Below are 26,326 nucleotides of genomic sequence, written 5' to 3' on the forward strand. Positions count from 1 at the left end.
TACCTTCATGAGCTGAGCGTTTCCTTGTACTGACTGCATCACTGGCTGAAAGGAGGAGTGTGGCTCAGAGAAGGAGCCAGGCTGAAACGACTGGGCTGGAAGGAGATGGCGTGCAAAGGAGAAAGAAGCACAACACCTGCTGTCACACTCAAGGATCTTTTCCACCTGTAAGTGGCCTCTGAGAATCAGCAGAAGGAAGGAGGGAGAGGGCTAAGAGGCAGATATTCCTCCTGAGCTTGGGGCTCATGCCTGACCAGACTCAACCATGCCACCCATCATGCCACCTCCCACCTTGAACTTGTGTTCCTTCAGTCACCACCTTCATGTTAGGAGCTGTCCAGTGCCTTCACTCCCCTGAGTAGCAGGCCTCAGGTTTCCACTTACACCCAGCTCCCAGCATGCTCTCCTGGAGCCCAGGGAGCCTTCGGTCCTGTTTCCATGGGTCTTTGTCCTCCCTATGCAATGGCTCTGTCTTGCTACCTCCTAGGAATTGCCTCAGCCTCATTTAGCTTGTGGGATGTGAAGCCGCTGGCTCTTCTTGTTGGCTTTTCCCCGGCCTGTAAGATTTAAGGCCTGTAAGTGTTGCTGGGCAAAAGTTGGCTGTTCTCCTTTTCACTTAACACAAAACAGGAGTAAACTGCTCAGCAGGGCAGCAGAAAAGGTCTAGATCAACCAAGATGGAGACCTTCGTATCAGAGCAATTAAGATCTTACCTCTGTTCCCCTAACAGCCCTATAGTGCTTCTGGGTTTTGCCAGTGATTGCTTTTCCAGACCTTTCTGAGAGTACTGGGGCTAGCATTGCCTAGCTAATGGACAGACAGGAAAGGAAAGTGCCATGGACTCTGCCTCAAGCTTAGCGAAGGAGACAAGACCCGCAGACAGAAGACAGACTCAATCAATCTCAGCTGACCCCCAGCGCCCCTCAGTCATCCTTGAGCATGTTCCCTTGTCAAAGACCCAGCTCCAGCCTCCACATTTCGCTTGGCCACATTCCAAACTTCCTTCAGCTCCTTACCATGTTCCTGCCCCTCCTCTCTCTCTGCACAACGTCTCCTTCTACTTCCCTGAGAAAACAGAGGCCTTCAAGCGTGAATTACCTCAGTGCCCTGCCCCACTCCCGCCTCAAACTTGGCCTGCCTTTCCAACTTCCTTCCCCTCCAGCCCTCCCTTCTCAGGGGACAAGGTGCCCCTCTGGTTAAAGGCTAATCCCTTCGCCTGGGCCTTGGCCTCATCCACCTCCTTCCTGGGCCCTTCCTCCAGCCATTTGTTATGCTTCTTGTCTTCAGAAAGTTCAGCTTCTCTATACCAGCTCTTTCTCTCCTGATTATAAAATGCCTGTCTCTGTTATCCCAAAAAACAAGAACTCCCCCTCCACTGTATGTTCTCTTGCTCCTCTAACTTGCTCTCTCTCTTGATCTTTCTCTCCCTCCCTCCTTTCCTCTATTTTCTTTCCCTCACTCTCAAATTTGTTGAAAGTAGTCTACATGCTAGACTTCCGCTTTTCCTGGCTTCCCATTCACACCTCAACCAAGAGCAGTTTGGCTCCAGCCACATTATCTCAGTGAAAGGGCTCTGCCAAAGGTCACAAATGACCTCCTAATTGCCAAATTTGATTACTTCTTTGAACTCTGGGTGGAAAAGACACTATTGGTCAGGTCCTCATTTCCGAAACTCTCCCCTCTTTTGGCCTCCATGATCACGCTTTCTTGGTTTTCCTCCTGCCTCTGGAACCATTCCTCATGGTCTCTTTTGCTGGCCTCTCTTCCTCTGCCCGTTCCTCAAATCAGTAGTTCTTCAATTACAGTCCACAGAACAGGCTGGTATTATACAGCGATGCTTTCACAGCAAAATGAGAAAAACTTTACTAGGAAAGTTTTTCAATAAATACATTTTTTTCAATTATAAAGGACTAGGCTGGGCACTGTGGCTCACACCTGTAATCCCAGCACTTTGGGAGGCTGAGGCGGGTGGATCACTTGAGGTCAGGAGTTCAAGACCAGCCTGGCCAACATGGCAAAACCCAGTCTCTACTAAAAATACAAACATTAGCCAGGCGTGGTGGCACACACCTGTAATTCCAGCTACTCGGGAGGCTGAGGCAGGAGAATTGCTTGAACCCAGGAGGTGGAGGTTGCAGTAGCCGAGATTGTGCCACTGCACTCCAGCCTGGGCAACAGAGCCAGACTCTGTCTCAAAAACTAATAATAATAATAATAAAGGAATCTCCTTCATTCTGAGATTATGCTGTTTCCACTTTTTGGTAGTAAAATGTTCTTTGAAATGATGGCTATGATGGAAGTTACTTTATTTCTTTAATGTTTCTACTCTGGCAAAATAAAACGTTAGTTTATCTATGTCAGCCCCATAAATGTTTATTGAATGAATGAAAGAATGAGAGTTATGTTCCCCACTGAAATTTTTCCAATGGGTATCTCAAACTTATTCCAAAACTGAACTGTTTTCTTGCCGGACAAATCTCCTTTGTACCTACCTTGGAAAGCAGCATTATATTGACCCAGTCACTCAAGCTCAAAACTTCGGCTGCTGATTTCGGTCTTTACCATTTCTGATTTTTGTCTCCTCCATGTTCTCCACTCTTCCACTCTCCCAGTTGTTTCTTAAATTATGGCCTCATCTGTCCTCTCTCACCTGGATGCTCAACAGAGCTTCCTCATAGTTTTCCCTGTCTGTGAGTTAGCCTTTCCAATCCATTCTCCCCACAGCTGCCCCAGAGATCGTTCTAAAACACATAGCCAAGTATGGTCTTCCTCTCCTTAAAAACTTCCAGTGTCTATAGGAAATGTCCAAATGCCTTCGTGTGGCAGTTGAAGCCCTTTGACATCTGAGCTCAGCCTGCTCTCCAGTCTTCTGCCTCGGAAGGCCTTCCACACACCGTCCACTGCAGCCTCCCTCAACTCTATCTCCATCCCGCAAACACGCCATTCACCTGTAATCTTTTTAGGGTTTAGGGCCTCTGGAGGGAAGGCTCAGGGTCATTCTTGGGACAGTGTATTTTTTTTCTTTCTTTTCTTTTTTGTTTTTTTGTTTGTTTCTTTCTTTTTAGACAGGTCTCACCCTGTCGCCCAGGCTGGAATGCAGTGGCATGATCACAGCTCACTGCAGCCTTGACTTCCTAGGCTCAAGCGATCCTTCCACCTCAGCTTCCCAAGTAGCTGGGACCACAGGTGTGTCCCAACACCCACGGCTATTTTTTTTTCATATTCTGTAACAATGTTTATATACAAATGCATTGTGTATCAAATGAATACACTGATACCAAATGCATGGACTGGGTCAAAAAGCTTGATAGCACTAAGGAGATTAGCGCAGATGTTATTCTGTGATTCATTTAGTTAGTGCTGCTCATGTCATTGTCCTTTGCTCTCAAAATGGTTCTGGTCTCATTGCCGGGTGTAACAGAGGTCAGGAGACTGGATACTGCCCAAAGATTTCATGGAGGAGGGGGAGATTGAGCTGGACTGGGTTTAAGGAGGCAGAGAGAAGGTGGAAATGTAATTCTGGCAGAGAAAAGTGGCACAGAGGTGGATAATAAGAGTAGAGAACATTTGTTAAACATTTATATGCCAGGCATTGTTCTAAGCACTCTGCGTGAATTAATTTAAGTCTCACAAACAACCCAGTGAGGAAGATACTGTTAAAAGCTGCATTTTAAAGATGAGACCGGGGAACTTACCCAGGGTCACAGAGCTAAAAGTGACAAGATTGGGATTTGAACTCGGGGAGTCTCTGTGCTCCTAACCACTGCCCAGCCCTATCCTGCCACTGGGGAGCAGTGGGGAGAGTGGGCTGTCTTGGGAACAATGAGAGCCTAGGCCAGCGGGCAACAGAGGGAGGAGAACGTTGAATGCCAGGTTGAAATTTCCAGCAACAGGTTCTGCGCTCCTCTCCAGAAAGGAGCTCTTCCTCTTTCCCTCTGGCGTCTGTCTTGCAAGCCGGGGCCCCTGGGGTTGAGGGCAGGAGGCCTAAACATCCAGTGAGGGTGCCCGGTGGAGGCCCGAAGTAACACAGGGTCTGCTCTGAAAGAGGAGCAAAGGAGAAGTTTCTCTCCCCAACCCGGGCCTGCCTCCAAATCATAAATAGCAAATGGTGCCTGGGGCCTCTGCCCTCAAGTCCAAATGTCCCAAATGTGCCAACTCTTATATGCAGTCCCTTGGGTTCCTGGGACAGGGGGACCCCTCTGGAGAACAGTTTGTTCCCGGGTCAGCTCTCTTCCTACACCCTCCGCTGCTTGGTCCACCATTTGAGCCAGGGCTGTGGCCCATGTGGTGTGGGCTCTCCCGGCAGAACCTCTCGCAGCTCCCCATTTGCTCCTCATTTGGACTGCAGAAGCCTAGAAAAACAAAGCTCTGAGGAAGAAGGTGGGCAGGAGGGAGGTGTTTGGAAATGTCACTCCCAGCTGGGCTCCTTTCCTTCTCCATCCTGTCCTTCCATCCAGCTCCTCCCCTGGCTCCTTGGGCCAGCCTCTTCATCCTGTCTTCTCTGAGACAGCCCCCTTTCCCAGCCTGGCCTGAGACCTTGGGAAGATGAAGCAATGCTGAATTCTCAGTAGTGTGGTCTTTCCTCTTGTCGTTTTAGTCTTGGTGTCCTGATGATCCTGGCTAAGTAAGCAAATGATACTAGTAACTAGTGGCAGCTATCTTCCTGGGACGTGGATCCTGAGAAACTAACAAAAACAATGACAAGAAAAATAGCTCACATCTATTGACTGCTTACTGTGTGCCAGGCACCGTGCTAAGTGCTTTATTGTTTTATTATTGACTCCTCACAAAAATCTTATGAGGTAGTTACTATTATTGCTGCCATTTAAAGGTGAGCAGAGGCTGGGCGCAGTGGCTCATGCCTGTAATCCCAGCACTTTGGGCGATCTGCCCGAGGTGGGCGGATCACCTGAGGTCAGGAGTTCAAGACCCTTCCGGTCAACATGGTGAAACACTGTCTCTACTGAAAATACAAAAATTAGCTGGGTATGGTGGCTTGGGGCACCTGTAATCCTGGTTACTCGGGAGGCTGAAGCAGGAGAATCACTTGAACCCCGGGAGGTGGAGGTTGCAGTAAAATTAGATCGCACCACTACACTCCAGACTGGGTGGACAGAGTGAAACTCCATCAAAAAAAACAAAAAAAGCCATAAAAATAAAGGTCAGCAGAAAACTGAGGCATGGAGAGATTAAGCAATTTACCCAGACTCAAGGAGCTATTGAGAGGTTTGTCTGCCACTCTAACTCAGGCCCTTCTTGTCTAATGCCTGTACTTTTGCAGTCAATCTTAACATGGAAAAAGCTTGGGCCCTATAGCTAGACTTGGGTGTGGGGGAAAAAAAATGGTTCCTACTTCACAGAGTTGCAGTGAAGACTGAAAGAAATAGTGCATGGATTTTGCTTAAAACCTGACATGTACTTAGCACTCAGTAAATGGTGACGATTATGATTATTCCTTTTGCCCCTCCATCATTGCATACACTGTGGCTATTCAGAGCACAGGCTTTAGAAGCAGGCCTAGGTTGGAAGCCTTCCTCAATCCTTTACCATGCAGGTGATGTTGGGTAAGTGAACCAATCTCTGAGCCTCAATTTCCTGGGGATGAAAACAATAGTACCCATCTCCCAGGACTGGAGCGAGGATGAAATGAAATACTGTATGGAAGCTGGTGTTCCTTTTCTGTCCCACATACTTTCAGGTGTTTTTGCATACTGGGCCAGATTTGGCTTCCCAGAACATAGCTTCCATCCTGCTCAGACACCCACAATGGCAGCTCATGAGTGATGAGAATAAGAGGCATTTACACATTTTCCCTGTTCCTTCAAGCCTCACCTCTGACTCCACCCTGCTCTCCCCCTTACTTCCAGCAGGCTTGTTACTACAGTGTCCCTGCACATGACCATCTCCACCCCCCAAACCCCTGCCAAGACTAGAACACCTCTCTGCCCCATGACACAAATTCTGCCCTCCCTTCCAGGTCCTCCTGGAATCCACACTGACTGCAGGAAGCCTCCAAGCCACGCTAACATCTGCCTCCCTCTGCAGGCCTCTCATTTGAGCTTTTCCCCCATGTAGGGGTGCCAGCCCTCTATCGAGGTGCTGTGGCTTAGTCTTGTCTCCTGCCTCCCATCAGCACCTGGCACAGGACTGGGGACATGGCAGGCGTTCATTTCATGTGAATGGAATGATGTTGACACAGGTAGTTGGTCTGAGAAGACTAATAGATTTCATCTAGCAAGTAGCCTTGGAGCTCCATGGTAGGGTGGCAGACAGCTATGACAGGTGCATGGGCCAGGGTGGGATTCTCTGTTCGCACTGGGGCCTTCTAAGACAGAGCACCCAAGATCCCAGGATACGAGTAGTTACAGAGGGTCGCTGTTGACTTGGCTGGGACAGCTCATGAACAAGGCAGGTCAGGAGTAGGAAAGGGCACAACAACAGCAGAGGTCCTTTGGGAAGGAACCTAGGAATCCTCTCCTCCTCTTCATGCCCAGCTGTCTCCTCTACTGACAGGACATTTCTAAGCATAATTAAAATTTCATCTCCACTCTTTCCCAGGCCTCTTCCCTCCCCTTCCAGCCTCAGCCTAGACCAGCAGCCCTAAAAATGTGGTCCAAAGACCCAGGGAGCCCCTAAGATTCAGGAGGTCCAGTCAAAACTACTTTCATGGGGCTGGGCATAGGAAGTGTATATGGATATATAAAGCACTTCTGCATACTGAAGTGCAATTGTCATGAGGAAAAGCACTTGCACAATTGATTTGCAAGCTAAACTAGCGAATTTTTTATGGAACTCTTTTTTTTTTTTTTTTTCCAGACAGAGTCTGGCTCTGTCATGCAGGCTGAAGTGCAGTGGTGCCATCATGGCTCACTGCAGCCTCGATCTCCCAGCCTCAAGCAATCTTCCCACCTCAGCCTCCCAAGTAGCTGGGACTATAGGCTTGCGCCACCATGCAAAGCTAATTGTTTTTTTTTTTTAGTAGAGACACAGTGTCACTATGTTGCCCAGGCTGGTCTCAAACTGCTGGGCTCAAGCATTCCACCTGCCTCAGCCTCCCAAAGTGCTGGGGAGCACTTTATTTTTTTTTACTTGAATGATTGACAAATAAATTGTGGTTATTCAAATTTGGGTGCTTGGCAAGTATTTTGTTAAAAATGGACAAAATGATCCTGTCACCTCAAGGAAAACAACTGTTACTGTTTGTTGTCAATGATAAAAGTTAAGCTTTCAAGTAAAAAGCACAATTTTGGAAAACCTGTATCAGCCACTGTGAGCTTGAGAGCTTCTCAATATCCTAAAGAGCTTTCTAATAAGATTAGTAGGGATACTAATGAATGTGATTTTTTAATATTGTAGAATCAAAAAGCGAGTCAACAATGGGAAGATCTGCATAACTGGGTAGACCAATATTTTCCAGATGACTAATGTATGATGGTACAAAATCATGCATGGATAACAGATCCATTCAAAGTGCAATTGATGTTTTTTTTTTTGAGACAGAATCTCACTCTGTTGCCCAGGCTGGAGCACAGTGGCACAATCTTGGCTCACTGCAAGCTCCGCCTCCCAGGTTCAAGCAATTTCTGTGCCTCAACCTCCCAAGTAGCTGGGACTACAGGCGTACACCACCACGCCTGGCTAATTTTTGTATTTTTTGTACAGACAGTGTTTTGCCATATTGGCCAGGCTGGTTTTGAACTCCTGACCTCAAGCAATCCACCCACCTCAGCCTCCCAAAGTGCTGGGATTACAGGTGTGAGCCACGGCACCTGGCCTACCAGTAGATTTTAATGTAACAGAGTACAAAAGGTTCACTGATACAGTTTAGTTTCAGATTTAACATTGCAAAGAAACATTAAGAAACAACCACTTGTGAAGTTTAGGTGTAGTTATCAAGAAGAATCCCCACACCATTTATTAGTTTTGTATTGCTGCCATAACAAATTACCACAAACTTAACAACTTAGTACGATGCCCATTTATCATCTCGCAGTTATATAGGTTAGAAATCCAGGTGTGTTCACCTGAGTTCCCTGCTTAGGGTCTCACAAGGCTGAGGTGAAGTGGTTAGCTGAGCCGGGCTCTTATCTGGAGGCTCTGGGGAAAAGTCCCATTCCAAGTTTACTCAAGTTGTTAGCAGAATCCAGGTCCTTCAGGGTGTGGGTCTGAGGCACCCCTGACTTGCTGACTGTCATCCAGAGGCTGCTCATGACTCCTAGAGGCTACCTACACTCCTTCTTATGCAGCTCTCTCCATTTGGAAACCATCAACGGCATAGTCAAGTTTGCATCTCTCTGACTTCCGACTTCCTTTTCCTCCACTAGAAAACCTTTTTTTTTTTTTTTTGAGACAGGGTCTCGCTCTGTGGCCCAGGTTGGAGTGCAGTGGTGCAATCTCGACCCACTGCAACCTCCACCTCCAGGGCTCAAGTGATTCTCCTGCCTCAGGCTCCCAAGCAGCTGGGATTACAGGCATGCACCACCATGCCCAGCTAATTTTTGCATTTTTAATAGAGGTGGGTTTCGCCATGTTGCCCAGGGGAGTCTCGAACTCCTAAGTTCAGGTGATTCGCCCACCTCGGCCTCCCAAAGTGCTAGGATTACAGGTGTGAGCCACTGCACCCGGCCACAAACCCTCTTTTAAAGGATTCCCGTGATTAGGTGAGTACAACCTTGATAATTTCCCTTTGCCATATAACTAACACAAACATGGGAGTGAGATCTCATCAGAAACACTCCCAAAAGAGAGGAAATTTATAGGCAGATGAGGGACATTTGGGGGTCATTCTTAGAATTTTGCCTAAAAAGACTATTAAGTACCCCCCTTCTCTACCTCTTATCTTTGTGGGGCTGGATTTTCTTCACACACTTCAACCAAAAACCACATATTGCAACAGCTGGAGTGCAAGAGCAGATATGAGAATCCAGCTGCCTTGTGCTCAGCCAGACATTAAAGAGATTTGCAAATATTGAATATAATGCCACTTTCTTGCCATTTTTTGTTTTGAAAACTATAATTGTTGTAAATATATATTATTTATGTTATAATGTAATAGGTTTGTAATTTTTATTTTAAAGTAATACATAAATAGTTAAAATGTAAGTTTTAATTTCAAATATGTTCAATGTCAATAGATATAACCCTTTGGAGGTTAGACAAATAAAAGCCCTTTGGAGTCCTCAATAATTTGTTAACTAATATCTTTTATTTGTTTATTTTTAAATTTGCATAGATATTAAGGTTCTGAATGACAAAATGTGGAGGGATGTATAAAATTCACTCTTTTAGGTGTGCAGCTCCACGAATTTTGACAAATGCATAGAATTATGTAACAACAATTAAGAGTTTCAACACCCCAAATAATTTCCTTATGCCACTCCATTGTAGTAAACCCCTTCCACCACCCCAACCCCTGGCAACCACTAATCTATTATCTATCCCTACAGTAGTGTCACTTCAAGAATGTCATATAAATAGGACATAACAGTAAGCAGCTTTTTGAGTCTGGCTTCTTTCATTCAGCATAATACATTTGAGCTTCACCCATGTAGCTGTGTGTACATTCCTTTTGATTGTGGAGTAGTATTCCATTACACAGATGTACCAGTTTATTCATTCACTAGTTGAAAGACATTTAGGTCATTTCCTAAATAAGAATGTAAAGTGGTCCTGAGACCAAAATGTTGAGACCCATTGACAGAATGTGCTCTTCCCAGAGCTCTCCTCAATTTGGGATTTTTGTGGACCAGTGGAATTACAAATTTTTTTTAAATGAGGGAGAATCAACATATGGTTGTCAAACTTTTAATTTTGTAATTAAGGGCATTGAAAAATACTACCACATCTTATTTTACAAAAGAAACCTTAATACTAACTATTCAAAGAATAAGTCCGGAATTACAAGTAGTCTTTTAAATTGAATAAGCTTTAAATAATTTACAAATCTTGCTACATTGGCCTTGGTTTCCTCCTATTGGTGATCCTCTACCACTCCCTTCCTTTCTTCTTAAGTCTGTGCATTAGTGCTTAGGAAGAACTTGCTCAGCATTTCTCCTCCTAGATCTGCTTATCCATTGCCTCTCAAACCTTTATTCTCTCTTTCCTCCCAGACATGTCTTCATGAGCCCTTCTCCTGCCTCCCCTCCCAGAACTTCTCTTCTTCACCCACCTTTCCCTTACATAATCATTTTGTCTCTCCTTCCCCTTCTCCCGGACCCCTTTCTTCCCAGACCCATCTACTGTTTCCCTTCTTACCACAATCTCTTCTCAGTCTGATTCCATCAATTCAATGGTGCACCTACTATGTATTAGACTAGAATAGTGATGAAAATAACAATTGAAAGCCAAACTCAATCTGCACAACAAACCCCCATGACACATGTTTACCTATATAACAAACCTGCACATATACCCCGAACCTAAAATAAAAGTTAAATTAAGAAAATAAAAAAAAAGCCAAACCCTTCAGGCATTCACCATCCTGTGCAGGAGCAGCAATAACAAATACAACCCAAGACAATTGGTGGGGGGATAACAAGATGCTTTGGGAGCACAGAGGAGGAACATCCAACCAAGAGACCCCAGGAATCAGGGAAGAAACGCTTAAGCTGAGCCCTAAAGGATGAGGAGTTTTCCAGACAAAACCAGCTGAAGGTGGAGTAGGGTCAGGGTCCAGAAAGAGTTCCAAGCAGAAGGAACAGGACTTGTAAAGGCCTAGAGGGAAGGAAGAGCATTGTAGCCTTGAGAAACTGAAAGGAAGCCAGTCGGGAGAGTGGGGAGTGAGGAGAGTAGTACAAAACCAGTTTGGAGAGCTAGGTAGGGGCCAAATCACACTACTATGTGGAGAGTGGACTATAGAAAGCCAAAAGGAGAAATAGGAAAATCAGAAGGGTATTGCATCCTAGTGAGAGATGATGCTAAGGGGAGTGGAAGTGGAAACCAGCAGATGGACGAAAGAGCTAAATTTTGGAGGTAGAATGGGAAAGACTTACAGGTCTGATACAATGAGGGTCAGAGAAAGTGGAATTAAGGCTAACTGAGGTTTCTGGCTTAAACAATTGGCTTTCCCAAAGGGAGAAGACTGAGGGAGGACTGGTTTCAGTTCAAAGGGAAATCAAGGATACAATTTTGAGGCTGGGCATAGTGGCTCACACCTGTAATCCCAGCGCTTTGGGGGGCTGAAGCAGGAGGATGGCTTGAGCCTAGGAGTTTGAGACTAACCTGTGCAATATAGTGAGACCCCATCTCTACAAAAAATTATAAAAATTAGCTGGGCATGGTGGCACATGCTTGTAGTCTCAGCTACTTGGAAGGCTGAGGCAGGAGGATCACTTCAGTTTAGGAGTTCAAGGTTACTGTGAGCTGTGATCATGCCACTGCATTCCAGCCCAGGCAACAGAGCAAGACCCTGGACATGTTGCATTTGAGACAACTTTCAGCTATCCAAATGGAGATGCCGGTATATAAAGGTCTGAAGCCCAGAGAAGTCTGGGCTGAAAATGATGATTTGGAAGTCGTCAGATGATAGAGGATAAGTGAAACCACAGAGGATAAATGAGACTTCCCAGAATGGGAATGCAGAGAGAGGAACGAGGACTTAGGTCAGGTTCCTGAGAAGTGCCCATATTTAAGGGTCTGGCAGAGGCAGAGGTACCAATGAAGAAGTACCCAGAAAGATAAGAGGGAAACCAGAGGAGTGTTGCTATCACAGAGGCCAAGAGGAGAAAGTATTTCAAGAAAGACAAGGTTATCAAGGGCATTGAATGTTGCAGAGGTCATGGAAATTAAGGACTAAAAAGTGGCCATTGGTTTCGGTGACATGCGGTCATTGGTAACTGTGACAAGAACTTCTTTTGGTGGAATAGTGAAGGTGAAATGTCTGTAAGCCTCTCTCTGCCCTAGACCCTAACTCCTTCTCCCAGAGTCCATCCCTACACCCTCTTCCTTAGAATCTCTTATTTCTCCTTCTAGACTCCTCTTTTCATAGCATCATTTCCTCCCTCTCCTTCAAGGCCTTGCTTTCTACAGAGCTCTCTTTGATTTTCTTCCTCAACGACCCTTTTTCTCTCTTCTCCTTTTCTCTTCCCCCAACCCACCTCTTCCCATACCCTTATTTCCCTCCCTTTATTCTCTCCCTACTCACTTGTCTCCTGAACTAAATGCTGCTTTCCTCAGACTGCTATTCTTTCCTGTTCTTTCAGCCCCCTCTCCATTCCTGCACCCATCTAAGCTCTTTGGATCTCAGCAGGGGTCTTGGCAGAAGGATTACCAAAGAACCTCCCAGGCTCAACACTGAGGAGTCATAGTATTTGGCATGATTCCACCAGGATCTGACAATGCCGACCTGAAGGAAACACAGTGTTAGAACCCAGTCCTTGAATGATTGCCAATCTGGAAACCACATCCTGCCAACACAGTCTCCTCATCCGCCCTGGCACCTGCCCCTAAGATTCTGCCTTTTCCTATCCTCAATTGCACAGTCACTATGAACTGATAAGGTGCCCCTCTACTACAAATTCTAACATTCTGCATTCAATCAGCATTTTTTACTTGTCAAAATGCATTCACATTCATTCACCCAGCCTTGGGAATTTGGCTGGGTGAAGCCTGGAAAAAGAAAATGGAGAGACTTGCCTGAGGTCACATAGTTGGTTAGAGGATTAGCCTGGTATCCCTCCCACCCCTTCAGCCTTGCTTGCTTTCATGCCCAAAGACTCCCCAGGCCTGAGCTCAGGCATGGCTACCCTTTTAGCGTGTCCCAGCCTGCCAAGAGGGAGCACCCTGGAGAGACCCTTGCTCCGGAGCACTGCCAGGGGATCAGTGCCCCATTTGTATCTGCAAGGTAGGGATGGGCCGCCTTGGGAAGGAGGATGATTTCTGGTTTGCTTCACTGAGTTCACCCTAGGCAACAAATCCGACTGTTTGCTTTGATATGACTTGAAAAATAGAGTCAAGCATAATGATTACGAGGCAAGCTCTAGAGGTGGCCAGATTTGGTACCCAGGCCTTGCTCTGTACTAGCACAGTGAGACTATGGATAGGAAACACCTCAGCACAGTGCCTGGCACCTAGCAAGTGTTCAATGAACAGTGGCCTTATCATTTGTACATGGGAATCCTTGGGAGGGAGTTGGTGTTGTACACTGCAAAGTTTGCCAAGCTAGACATCTACAGACCTAGATTCCAGGTCTAACTACTACTGCTCAACTTGGGATGTTGGGCAATTCTTTTCATCTCATTGGGCCTAGGTTTCCTCATCTGGAAATAGTAATGGCTGTCCTATTTTTGTAACATGTTGTATTGGCCTTTAAAACATGCACACTGTTTCACCTAGCAATTCTATTCTTAAGACTTTGTCAGTATTATGTGCAAAGATGCTGGGTTATAGTGAAAATGAAAATAACAAAACGTCTAGTAGTTTACAATTAAATAAATCATATTTTATATGATAGAATGCAGTGCAGCCATGACAGAATGATGTAGTTCTGTGTTTTAATTGACATGGAAATAGGTCCATGCTATGTTATTTACAAATGATGTAAGGTTACATAAATTGTACGTATAGTGTGATTCAATTTTATAAAACAAATCCCATCGATATCTTCTACAATATAACAAAATGTTAGCAATGATTATTTCTGGCTGGTGGCATTATGAGGACCTCTATTTTCTTCTTTATAATTCATTTTCTGAATTCTTTTCAATACCATCTAGTATTTTTCTACTTAGAAAAAACAAGAAAGCTTTTTTGCGTTGGGAGAGTAAAGCCAGTCACTGCACTCTACTACTCCACAGCATGTTTTTTTTATTTCTGTTGTTGTTTGGGTTTTTGTTTGTTTGCTTTGCTTTTTTGAAATGGAGTCTCAGTCTGTCACCCAGGCTGGAGTGCAGTGGTATGATCTTGGCTCATTGCAACCTCCGCCTCCTGGGTTCAAGTGATTCTCCTGCCTCGGCCTCCTGAGTAGCTGGGACTACAGGTGCGCACCACCACATCCAGCTAATTTTTGTATTTTTAGTAGAGACAAGGTTTCACCGTGTTGACCAGGCTGTTTTCGAACTCCTGACCTCAGATTATCCACCCGCCTCGGCCTCCCAAAGTGCTGGGATTACAGGCGTGAGCAACTGCACCCGGCCTTCACAGCACTTTTGAGAGGCTTAAATGACATAGTGCATGGCACTGCCATGTGTGGTAAAAAGGAGAGCCCTGTCCTTATGCTGGCCTACTCAGTTCCACCTTGTAGGACCTGCTCTTTGAACTCAGAGTCTGAACCTACAATACCCATGTTTGCCCTTGAGCCTTGGGACCAACCTTAGGGGTGGGGTAAGGCTGAGGGCCTGCCAGAGAATCAAGTTGAGTAGAAAAGTCTATGGAGCTGCAGGCCATGCAGGGCTGCTTGGGCACTGGCTCACCAGGGCTGTGTTTATGCAGCTTACTCCCTGCTGGGCTTCAGGGCTGCTAGCCAGGGACACCTAATTGGTGGGACAGAGCCCCCTCCTCTCACCACCCTCAAAGCTGGAATGTTCTGAATTCCTTCTTGGGCCAAATCCCCCTCCCCACAAGGCCTCTCCTGGGTTCACAGAGGTCACCACACAAAAGCCCAGCTGGAGTGGAGTTTTTGACAGAAAAAAAAACACACACAAAACCCACCAAACCTTTTTTTTTCCTAAAGTACCTCAATCTTTCCCAGCCTCCAGGGGTTTAATTCTGATCTGTAATAAGTCTCTGACCCACGGCTCAGATTTGCAGATGGATTTTGCAAAGCTGTGGTTAACGATTAGAAATCCTTTATCACCTCAGCCCGTGGCCCCTTGTACTTCGCTCCCCTCCCTCAGGATCCCTTTCTCCCTCTCCAGGGGCATCTCCCCCTCCAAGGCTCTTCAAAGAACTGCCCTGTAAGTATCTCCATCCTGATATAGTTGCTGCCTTTTAAATTCACCGAGGTGGGCACTCTTCCTTCCTAGTCACTATCCATTCACCCCATGGTGGAGCCAGGCTGGGCCACCTTGGGTTTCTGAGCGAAGGGTATGGGAGGGGAAACTCCGGTGGCATTTGAGTTGGTGGTATTTGTTTCCTCAAAGCTATCACAAAGGTTCAAATCTTTAAAACTTCAGGACCAGAGAAAGCACTCTCCAAATTAGATATTTTCTGGTTTGGGGGGTTAAAAGGACTGGGATAAAAATTGGAGGAAGGGAGCCACAGTTTACCCCTCTGCCTAAGTGTAGGGGACTGAGGAGTGACAGAAGGGGCACTCCCTCACAGCCAGCTCCAGTGCCCTCCTTGGCATGAAGGCTCAGGGAGGTAGCAAAAGGTGGGTTCCTAAGTGAAGTCATAAAGTTTCCCCATGAAGTCCTTCAATGACTCCCCCACTGGTCTGCAAGTCTGTCATTAGAAATTCCTTCTTTGGACTGAGGCATTACTCTCTTCTAGTGCCCTCTTTGAAAATGAAGTTGGAGCTAAAACATTCACAGCACTTACGGCTAGGGAGATCGTAGGCGATTTTTGTTTTCTAAATTCTGCCTTTCTGTGTTCTCCAGTGTTCTAAAGTGAGAATGCTTTACTTTGATGATCAGGACAAAAATCAACTTCTTTTTCAAACAATAAGAAAATCTCTCAATCCAGTTGCAATTCTCTGAGCTGCCATCAATCAATTGATGCAGAAGGAAAGATGAACTGCTCTAACGACAAACTTTTGGGAAAGTAGGGCCTCAAGGGAATGGCTTTGCCACCTGCTAGTGCCCTTGGCAGCTGGAAGTGAGTTTCAGAGAAGGGGGCAAGTGTCTCAGATTCTTATGAGGGGCAGTGAGATCAAGGGATGGAGAAATGAGGCTGACTGACAGAAGAGGGCTGTGGTGGCCACCATCACCCCCAGAAGGCCACATCAGCTCCTTCCTTGAGCCTGGGAACCCCAAGTACCCTGTCCCATGTAGTCTTAGGAGGGTACTGCCAAAGAAAGAGTACCATGCACAAGACTCCTGGAGCAAGAGATGGGGAGAATAGCAGGGAAAGTACCTAGGTGAGAAGGGGTTAAGTCAGGAGCTGCAGTCAATCTTGACCCTCCTAATCCTCTCCTGCAGCTCCAATCCCCCCACTAGGGAAGATTAAGTAAGGATCTTAAGTTAAACTTTCTTGCCCAGTCCTTGGGCCATGGAGTATGTTGGCCCCATGCCCAGAAGACAAATTCAGCTGGCAAGGCCTAGAGTCCTCTGTACATCCAGAGCAGCCAGTACTTGACTTCTAGGAGGATCCCTCAAAGAGAGGTTTCTATTAAAGCTGGCGGCTTCTAATAACAGCTCTTCAGTTTTCTATATTTGTCAAAGTGGCTTCCTGTCCCCATGCCTTTTTATTTGAGACTAAAAATCTTGGAGATGACAAACTAGGGCCTAGAGAAGCTATAGGACTTCCTCAACAGGTTCTAGGCAGAACTGACACAATAAGAAGCTAGATGTTTTGATTCTAACACCAGGACCCGGTCTGCCCTCACCTCTACTGCTCATCAGACAAACAAAAACCTGGCTGAATCCAGCCTGGCTCACCATCCAACCATTCGCCATTTAGCTGGTCTTCCTAACTCTGGTGGAAAGCTGAACCCCCGCCTCCATGGGGCCATTTCTATCACTTGAATAAGCTCCAATAACTTGTTCTTCCTCCTGTCTGGGCATGCTGCTATGCCAAGTCAGACTCTAGAGATTCCAAGGCTCAGTAATGGCATTTTCTTGACTCTGCCCTCTCCCTCACCCCAGAATACTTGCCTACTTACTACTACTTAGGACAGGCTCTGGGGAGAGGCTTTCCTCTTGGGGACACTGTTGATTCCCTTGGGAAACTCAAGCTTGACTCTTCTGCTGCCATCCCAGGAAGGCTGAAGCAGGAGCTGCTCCTCTGGGAAGCAGTAGGTCTTCCCCTTGAAAACCTCAAGGTATCTCACCAATTCTCACTGAAAGCTCAGATACAAATAGGAGGAAGAAAGGAAAAGTATTGAACCCAGCCTGGGTGAGGAGCAGGGAGGGCCCAAGGATGGTTTCAAGGCAAGGATGCATCCTGAAAGATGATTTGCAATTATCCAAGCAAATGGTGGATGGTAGAATAGCATGCTTAAGGGTTGGAGACAGAGAGAAAGGCAGTCAGAGAAATTCAAGTGCTTAGGTTTGGCTGGATCATATGTGCATGTATAGGAGCATAAAGCATGAGGTTGGAGGTTAATGGTGTGAGATGAGGCTGTGAAGAAAAGCCGGGGTGAAATAATGGAGGGCTTTCCTGGTTTCCTGGGCTAGCAAGTTTGAGCTTCATCCTGAAATACTTAAGAGCTCCTGAAGATTTTTTTTTTTTTTTTTTTTGAGACAAAGTCTTGCTCTATCGCTCAGTCTGGAGTGCAGTGGCACAATCTCAGCTCACTGCAACCTCCACCTCCCGGTTCAAGCGATTCTCCTGCCTCAGCCTCCTGAGTAGCTGGGATTACAGGCACATGCCACCACGCCCAACTAATTTTTGTATTTTTAGTAGAGACGGGGTTTCACTATGTTGGCCAGGCTGGTCTCAAACTCCTGACCTTGTGATCTGCCCGCCTCGGCCTCCCAAAGTGCTGGGATTATAGGCGTAAGCCACCGCACCCGGCTGAGCTCCTGAAGATTTTTAAGCATGGCAAAGGGTGAGGTGAGAGTCACAATTTGATTTCAACTTCACAAAGATCTTTGACTACTGGGTGGGTAATTCATTATTGCAGGATTGGGGCAGAAGTGGAATTAGAGAGATCAATTTGAGGTGTCTATGAGATTTCCAAATAGACAAGAAACGATGGTTGCATAGTCTGAACTATGGTTTAGGGCAGTGGCGACAGAAAGAAGTAGATGGATTCATGGTCTATTTTTGAAGGCAGACCTGATGGTATGTTATAATTAATTATATGTCAACAAGAGGTGAAAAAGCAAGGATGACTGGCTTGGGCTATTAACTGGGTGATGGCCCCACTGAGGTAAGGAACACTGCATGAGGAGCAGTTTGGGCATGGGGAGAAAAAAGGGCAGATGATTCCAGCTTTGCGAATGTTGAATTTGAGGCCATTAAAACATTCAGGTAGGGCCATTCCAAGTAATAGTTAACTATACAAATCTTGAGTTCAGGAGAGAAATCTGTGGCAGAGGTATGAATTCAAGAGTCACTGGCATGGAGACAGAGTGGATGAGATAACCCGAGAAGAATGTGAAGGCTAAGAGGAGCCATCTAGAAGTCGAGATGAAACCCTGAGGAGGCTAGAGGGGCAGAGATGGATAGTTAGACTTAAAGAGTGAGCAGAAGAAGAGGAACTTATAAAGGAAAACTAGAAGAATCATTTTGAGAAGTAGATAAAATGGAGTGGTGCTACAGTAAACAAGGGAGAAGATAGTTTTATGAAGGAGAGAGACAAGGTGAGATGACAGAGATATGATCATCGAATTTTGGATCAAGAAAAGAGTTGATAACTTTGGTGGGAATATTTTCAGTGGAGGGCTAATGGTGGAAGCCAGACTGCAGAGGGCTGAGCAGTGAGTGGGAGGGTGAAGAAATGGAGACATCAATAATGAATGGCTTGTTTAAGGATCTTGGCTGCAAAGAGAATGATCAAGATAGGAGTAATAGCTGCACAGGGAGGAGGTAGGGTAGGGAGCTCAAAAAGTAGTAGTAAATATTTGAAGTAGTCATCAGAAGGGTGCTTACCAGGGAGAAGTAGAAGGATTTCCAAGCAGCACTGAAGGCCTCAATGAGATACATAGTCATGATCAGGACAGGTACAATTGTGCCAAGGTTAGCAATAAGAAACCAGTGTCAAGAAAGACTTGCTAATGAGTGACAGAGAGGTGAGATTCAAACTATGTTTCTCTCCATTCATCAAATGTTTATCGGCTCCTGCTCCGCACTGCTTTGCATCAACACTGGCATTGGTGTTTCCAATGCTGATGAATCATGTTGACTATCAATCATGTGCCCAATGCTGTGGAAGCATGGCAGACATTTAATATACATTTTTTCACCCTCAAATTGTTTAGAATTTGGTTGAGGAGACAAAATATTCCACAAATGCATATATATTATAAATATATATAATATACATTATATACATACATAGTGAAGCTCTGCTGTCTCTCTCTCCCCCCTTACCTCTTTCTTCCTCTGATCCCCCATCTCTCTCTCATTCCTCTTTCTCAACATTGGGCAGCACTTCAATGACCCTTACACTGAAGCGTTATTGACTCATTTGGAAAGTCCCTATATTTTACTCATATGGAGCCCCTCAAACCTCTTTTCCAACTTCACTCATTCATTAAGGAGATAGCTTTTGAATTGCTGCTCTGGGTAAAGCAGTGTGTAAGGCACATGAGATACAGAGATACACAAGATATAGTCTTGCCCTCAAGTAGCTCACAGCCTAATAAGGAAGAATGAGGGTTTAAACAGGAAATTGCAACATAATGCAAAATGTACTATCTCTGCCTCAGTTTCTTCATCTATACGATAGAAATTATTAGTGCCTACCACAAAAAAACTTGTGATGACTAAATAAGTTAGCATGTAAAAAGTGCTTATAATGGTCCCATAAGAAACACTACATAAGTGTTGCTATTATTATTATTATTATTACTATGATGGAAGTAAACACAAGATACTGTAAGAATAGACAGGAGGAGTACTTGACCCAGGCTAGAGTAAGAGACATCTGTGCTGAATCCTAAAAGATGAGAAGGCACTAAACAGAGGAAGAAGAATACATAACGCTTTGCATAGAATATTCTATTTCTATTTGGGAGCAAAAGACCACATGGCATGATTGAAGAACTGGAAGTAATTTAGTTCCACAGTAGTATAGTCTATGAGGAGGGAAATCGCAAGAGATGAAGCTTGAGAGGTCACGGGGTACAAGCAAGTTTGGACTTTACTTTTTAGCAAATGGGGAGCCATTGGAATGCTTTATGTAGAGTAGTGACTTGATCAGATTAATGTGTTGAAAGATCACCTTGGCAATGATGTGGAGAATGAATTGGGAGAAAGACAAGTTAGAAAGCTGTTGCTATAATCCAGGTGAAAGAGAATGATGAGATCGTGCATGGTGGCTCACGCCTGTAATCCCAGCACTTTGGGAGGTCGAGGTGGGCGGATCACTTGTGGTCAGGAGTTCGAGATCAGCGTGGCCAGCATGGCGAAACCCTGTCTCTACTAAAAATACAAAATTAGCTGGGCGTGGTGGCGTGCACCTGTAGTCCCAGCTACTCAGGGAGCTGAGGCACAAGAATCGCTTGAACCCGGGAGGTGGAGGTTGCAGTGAGCTAAGATCATGCCACCCCACTCCAGCCTGGGCAACAAAAGCAAAATTCGGTCTCAAAAAAAAAAAAAAAAAAAAAAAAAAAAAAAGAATGATGAAACTGACAGGGAAGTAGCAGTGGAAATGGAGAGAAAGGAACCATGGATTTGAGGTATATTCATAAGGTAGAACTGGTGGGACATAGGGACTATAGGATGCAGGAGGTAAGTAGAAGAAAGGTGCCAAAGATCACTTTCCGGATTTTGGTCTGGCACAAGTGGATGGATAGAAGTATCATTCAGTGAACACAGGGAACACAGGGAAAAACTGTTTGGGGAAAGCTGCATGGGGGATGTGATGAGTTCACTTTTGGACACGTCAAATTCGAGATGTCTATGAGATTTCCCTGTGGAGATTCTGACTAGGTGATTGCTCTGCCAGTCTTGAAGCTCAGAAGGCTCTATCCTGGAAATTCAGATTTGGGAGGGTCAGTGTATGGGTAGTAGATTAAGTTATGGGGGCAAGATGAGTTTGCTCAGGGACAGAGTGTTAATTGAGAAAAAGATGGACTTCTGAGGAATACTCACATTTAAGAGATGAGTAGGGAAACAGAAATCTTCAAGAAGGCTAAAATGGAATAGCCAGATTGTGGTGCGTTGAAAAATTAGTGGGTTAGTTCGGGCACGGTGGCTCATGCCTGTAATCCTAGCACTTTGGGAGGCTGAGGCAGGCGGATCGCTTGAGCCCAGGAGGTCGAGGCTGCAATGAGCCGAGATCATGCCACTGCACTCCAGCCTGGGTGCCAAAGTGAGAACCTGTCTCAAAAAGAAAGAAAGAAAAATTAGTGGGTCAGAGGGTCTTGTAGAGAATGGGGAGGTGTGCCCTTGACCCTTAGTGTCCTGAATCTTGGCAACACTGGGGGCTCCTTGAACACGGCAAAATCTTATATGGCTCTGAGATTCCAAAGCATTGACTCAGATACCTGCTTCATGCAAAGCCCTATATTCTAGAGCAGTTTCCCTTTCCTCTGTGGCAGACTCTTGTCCCCGCTAACAGATGGCCCAGGGAATTTCAGGGCTCCCTCTCAGTCCTGGAACCCTTGTTCCAGAGTGCTCCCTCATCATCCAAGAGGCTGATGATGGGGGCATCTATTAGGAGACTGGACAGGAAATGTCTGGGCATGTTATACATGCAGGAGGCCTTAGACTAGGCTGCAGAGGGGGATTTGGGCATGGCTGGGAGGATCTGAACTCTCAGAGTATGGACAGAAGGCTTTGCTGCCCACCCCCATCTACCCTGGAGTAGATTTTCACCATGGGCAGAACGATCCAGGGCTAGGCCACTACTCTCTAGGCCCCTGGAGATTCAAGAGGCCTCTAACAAGCTGGAGTCCAAGGCTACATTCTAGGGTCTGTTCCTCCTGATGTAATCTGCAGTTTGGCCTCAGTCTGCAGTTGAGGGGCCCTATGGCACTGTTGCTTGGCAATGTATTAAACAGCAGGCCTTGGAGACTAGCACTTGAGTTAACACAGCCACCACAACCACCACTGCCATCATCACCTTCCCGGAAGGCAGCCACCTGTCTGGCTCCTGGCTTTGTCCAGCTGCCAACCTAAGGCATGTGCCTACGCAGGAGGCGATGACATTTTGGCTCCACGTTCAAAGTTTTTTGTTTTTTTTTTTCCTTTCTCATGTGTTATTTCTAAAGATAACAAAGGTCAAAAGGCATCCAGCGTTTTCTGGTTTCTCATAAGCTTCTGGTCAATATTTAATCTGGTTTATGGATTTTTTTTAGGTCTTCTAGATGCCTTCTTGAGGCTGCTTGTGGCCACCCACAGACACTCGTAAGGAGGAGAGAAGTCAGCCTGGCAGAGAGACTCTGAAATGAGGGATTAGAGGTGTTCAACAAGCAAGAGCTTCAGCCTGAAGACAAGGGTGCAGTCCCTGAAGACGCTTCTACTGAGAGGTCTGCCATGGCCTCTCTTGGTCTCCAACTTGTGGGCTACATCCTAGGCCTTCTGGGGCTTTTGGGCACACTGGTTGCCATGCTGCTCCCCAGCTGGAAAACAAGTTCTTACGTCGGTGCCAGCATTGTGACAGCAGTCGGCTTCTCCAAGGGCCTCTGGATGGAGTGTGCCACACACAGCACAGGCATCACCCAGTGTGACATCTATAGTACACTTCTGGGCCTGCCCGCTGACATCCAGGCTGCCCAGGCCATGATGGTGACATCCAGTGCAATCTCCTCCCTGGCCTGCATTATCTCTGTGGTGGGCATGAGATGCACAGTCTTCTGCCAGGAATCCCGAGCCAAAGACAGAGTGGCGGTAGCAGGTGGAGTCTTTTTCATCCTTGGAGGCCTCCTGGGCTTCATTCCTGTTGCCTGGAATCTTCATGGGATCCTACGGGACTTCTACTCACCACTGGTGCCTGACAGCATGAAATTTGAGATTGGAGAGGCTCTTTACTTGGGCATTATTTCTTCCCTGTTCTCCCTGATAGCTGGAATCATCCTCTGCTTTTCCTGCTCATCCCAGAGAAATCGCTCCAACTACTATGATGCCTACCAAGCCCAACCTCTTGCCACAAGGAGCTCTCCAAGGCCTGGTCAACCTCCCAAAGTCAAGAGTGAGTTCAATTCCTACAGCCTGACAGGGTATGTGTGAAGAACCAGGGGCCAGAGCTGGGGGGTGGCTGGGTCTGTGAAAAACAGTGGACAGCACCCTGAGGGCCACAGGTGAGGGACATTACCACTGGATCATGTCAGAAGGTGCTGCTGAGGATAGACTGACTTTGGCCATTGGATTGAGCAAAGGCAGAAATGGGGGCTAGTGTAACAGCATGCAGGTTGAATTGCCAAGGATGCTCGCCATTCCAGCCTTTCTGTTTTCCTCACCTTGTCGCTCCCCTGCCCTAAGTCCCCATCCCTCAACTTGAAACCCCATTCCCTTACCTTAAGCCAGGACTCAGAGGATCCCTCTGCCCTCTGGTTTACCTGGGACTCCATCCCCAAACCCACTAATCACATCCCACTGACTGATCCTCTGTGATCAAAGACCCTCTCTCTGGCTGAGGTTGGCTCTTAGCTCATTGCTGGGGATGGGAAGGAGAAGCAGTGGCTTTTGTGGGCATTGCTCTAACCTACTTCTCAAGCTTCCCTCCAAAGAAACTGATTGGCCCTGGAACCTCCATCCCACTCTTGTTATGACTCCACAGTGTCCAGACTAATTTGTGCATGAACTGAAATAAAACCATCCTACGGTATCTAGGGAACAGAAAGCAGGATGCAGGTTGGGAGGACAGGAAGGCAGCCTGGGACATTTAAAAAAATAAAAATGAAAAAAAAAAAGAGCCCATTTCCCAGGGCACTTTCCAGAATTCTCTCATATTTGTGGGCTGGGGATCAAGCCCGCAGCTTGAGGAAAGCACAAGGAAAGGAAAGAAGATCTGGTGGAAAGCTCAGGTGGCAGCGGACTCTGACTCCACTGAGGAACTGCCTCAGAAGCTGCGATCACAACTTTCGTTGAAGCTCCTGCCTCACTCTGGGGCACCTGACCTGGCCTCTTGCCTAAACCACAAGGCTAAGGGCTATAGACAATGGTTTCCTTAGGAACAGTAAACCAGTTTTTCTGGGGATGGCCCTTGGCTGGGGGATGACAGTGTGGGAGCTGTGGGGTACTGAGGAAGACACCATTCCTTGACGGTGGCCAAGAAGGAATAAGAACCTTGGTGTCTAAGAAGCCAGGTGGATGTGTGTGGTGACTCCAGTGGGTGTTTCTACTCTGCCAGTGAGAGGCAGCCCCCCAGAAAGTCTTCAGGCGTAATGGAAAATCAGCTGAACTGAGATCAGGCCCCCCCAGGGTCCACCCACAGAGCACTACAGAGCCTCTGAAAGACCACAGCACCAAACGAACCCCTTCAGATTCCCCCACTGTCCATCAGAAGATGCTCCAGAGTGGCTAGAGGACATCTAAGGGCTCCAGCATGGCATATCCATGCCTGCAGTGCTGTGTCCATGATCTGAGTGATAGCTGCACTGCTGCCTGGGATTGCAGCTGAGGTGGGAGTGGAGAATGGTTCCCAGGAAGACAGTTCCACCTCTAAGGTCTGAAAATGTTCCCTTTACCCTGGAGTGGGAGCGAGGGGTCATACACCAAAGGTATTTTCCCTCACCAGTCTAGGCATGACTGGCTTCTGAAAAATTCCAGCACACCTCCTCAAACCTCAGTGTCAGCAGAGAGGGCCCATCTGTTGTCTGTAACATGCCTTTCACATGTCCACCTTCTTGTCCATGTTCCAGCTGCTCTCCCAACCTGGAAGGCCGTCTCCCCTTAGCCAAGTCCTCCTCAGGCTTGGAGAACTTCCTCAGCGTCACCTCCTTCATTGAGCCTTCTCTGATCACTCCATCCATCTCCTACCCCTCCCTCCCCCAACCCTCAATGTATAAATTGCTTCTTGATGCTTAGCATTCACAATTTTTGACTGATCGTTATTTGTGTGTGTGTGTCTGATCTCACAAGTATATTGGAAACCCTTCCGTGGGTGGGGGCCATATCCTAGACCTGTTTCCCCCAGACTATCTGTAACAGTGCCGGGCACACAGTAGGTGATCAATAAACACTTGTTGATTGAGTAACTGTCTTACTGATTAAAAGGGGCCCAGAATGGGCAAGTGAAACTCGAGGGATTTCGGCTAAGGGAAGGGGAGGGTGGAAACTGGCATTTCTTTCCACAGGGTAGATAGACAATTCTAGACCTTACTAGAAATAATTAGAAAGCATGACGGTCTCCTTCCCAAGGCAACTCCAACCTCTTCAACTTGCCCAGGGCTCTTTCCTTTTCATAACAATTGTTTTCAGTTATTTGCTAAACGATGATGTATTTATTCCTTTCATTCTCTGAACCACTATCATGAGGAAGGTAAAATGGATCTGATCATCTAGATTTGGCAGATGGGGAAACTAAGGCCCACACAAGTAAATAGATTTTCCCAGGGCCACAAAGATAGCGTTAGTTCCCTCAGTCTCCTGACTCCCAAAATAGGACCCTGCTGATCCCACACTATTCACAGCCAATAGAAGAGCCTTCCAGAGGTCCCCAAGCTGCCTGAGGAAAATAACTCACAGCCAGCCAGGTAACAAGGAGGGCACACAGGCTCTCCTGGTCGCCCATGAGGGCAATCTGGGAAATCATCAAGTGTACCACCTGGAACTGCCCTCTCCTGCTATGCTGGCCCAGCTAGCTGCTCTACCAGGGGGATGCCAGGCTTACATTGAGTAAAACACAATACCTCAGTTCCAATTCCCCTAACTCTGAAGGTGTGGCAGTTTGGGAGGCCAATGATTTGGCCCTGTTCTGCACTCACTAGGAATTAACAAAGCCCCTTTCATAAGGGTGTTCACTGTGGCAACACTGACAATAATGGGGCCCTACCTGATTCAGCTTAACCAGCCCCTGGATCTAGAGGGCCTCAGCACATAGCCTGTTGTATCAGACACTACCCTTGCACTTCTGAAGTGAGCCTTTGGTGGAGAGGCTAGAACGTCAGCATCCAAGTCCATTTAGAGGGAATGGCAGCAGGCAGGAATAAGGGGAGAGAGAGAAGGCTCCCTGGATAAAAGCTTAACAAGAAGTCATGTCTCTGGTCTGGCACCAGGAACCCCAGAGCCCTTGATTGGGGGCCACTGGAGGTTGGAAGATAAAACCACCTTGCTGGCTCTGCTATGCTGAGTGGGCAGCAGTCTGATATGGGCTCTGATGAGCCACCATCTGGCTGCTAAAGCACTTGCAGATCCACTGATTTCACTGCATTCTCCACATACTCCAGTGAAATAGGTCTTTTACAAGAGACAAAATGGAGGCCCAGAGATGTGAGTAACATCACTCAGGTCACAGTGTCAGAGTTTGAACGTAAGCTTAGAAACTTCTCACAGCAATGTGAGCCCAGCATTCTGGTCTCAGAAGGTGTATGAGGACATATTGCTCTTCAAACTCTTGCAGGCTTCGTGTCCCTGTCTTCCACTGGAATACAAGGGCCTTTGTTGGATATAGAGCACA

At 46.5% G+C, this 26,326-nt stretch overlaps 1 protein-coding gene across 2 annotated transcripts in view; it reads left to right on the forward strand.

The window, feature by feature from the left end:
• The window catches only part of CLDN2 (claudin 2), a 28,907-nt gene extending 5,308 nt beyond the window's left edge, over positions 1 to 23,599 (forward strand). Inside the window, exons 1-2 of one of the 2 annotated variants that reach the window (XM_003262158.2) lie at positions 12,732 to 12,841; positions 22,065 to 23,599. In XM_003262158.2, coding sequence (XP_003262206.1) covers positions 22,243 to 22,935 — 693 coding nt within the window. In that variant the 5' untranslated portion in view covers positions 12,732 to 12,841; positions 22,065 to 22,242 and the 3' untranslated portion in view covers positions 22,936 to 23,599. Of the gene's footprint in view, positions 1 to 12,731; positions 12,842 to 22,064 lie in introns of those variants that run through there. The other variant, XM_003262157.3, reaches the window with a different exon arrangement.
• The last annotated feature ends 2,727 nt before the right edge of the window (positions 23,600 to 26,326 follow it).

This window comes from Nomascus leucogenys, chromosome X (genome assembly GCF_006542625.1).
Source record: "Nomascus leucogenys isolate Asia chromosome X, Asia_NLE_v1, whole genome shotgun sequence".
In the NCBI taxonomy this organism is placed as follows: Eukaryota; Metazoa; Chordata; class Mammalia; order Primates; family Hylobatidae; genus Nomascus; species Nomascus leucogenys.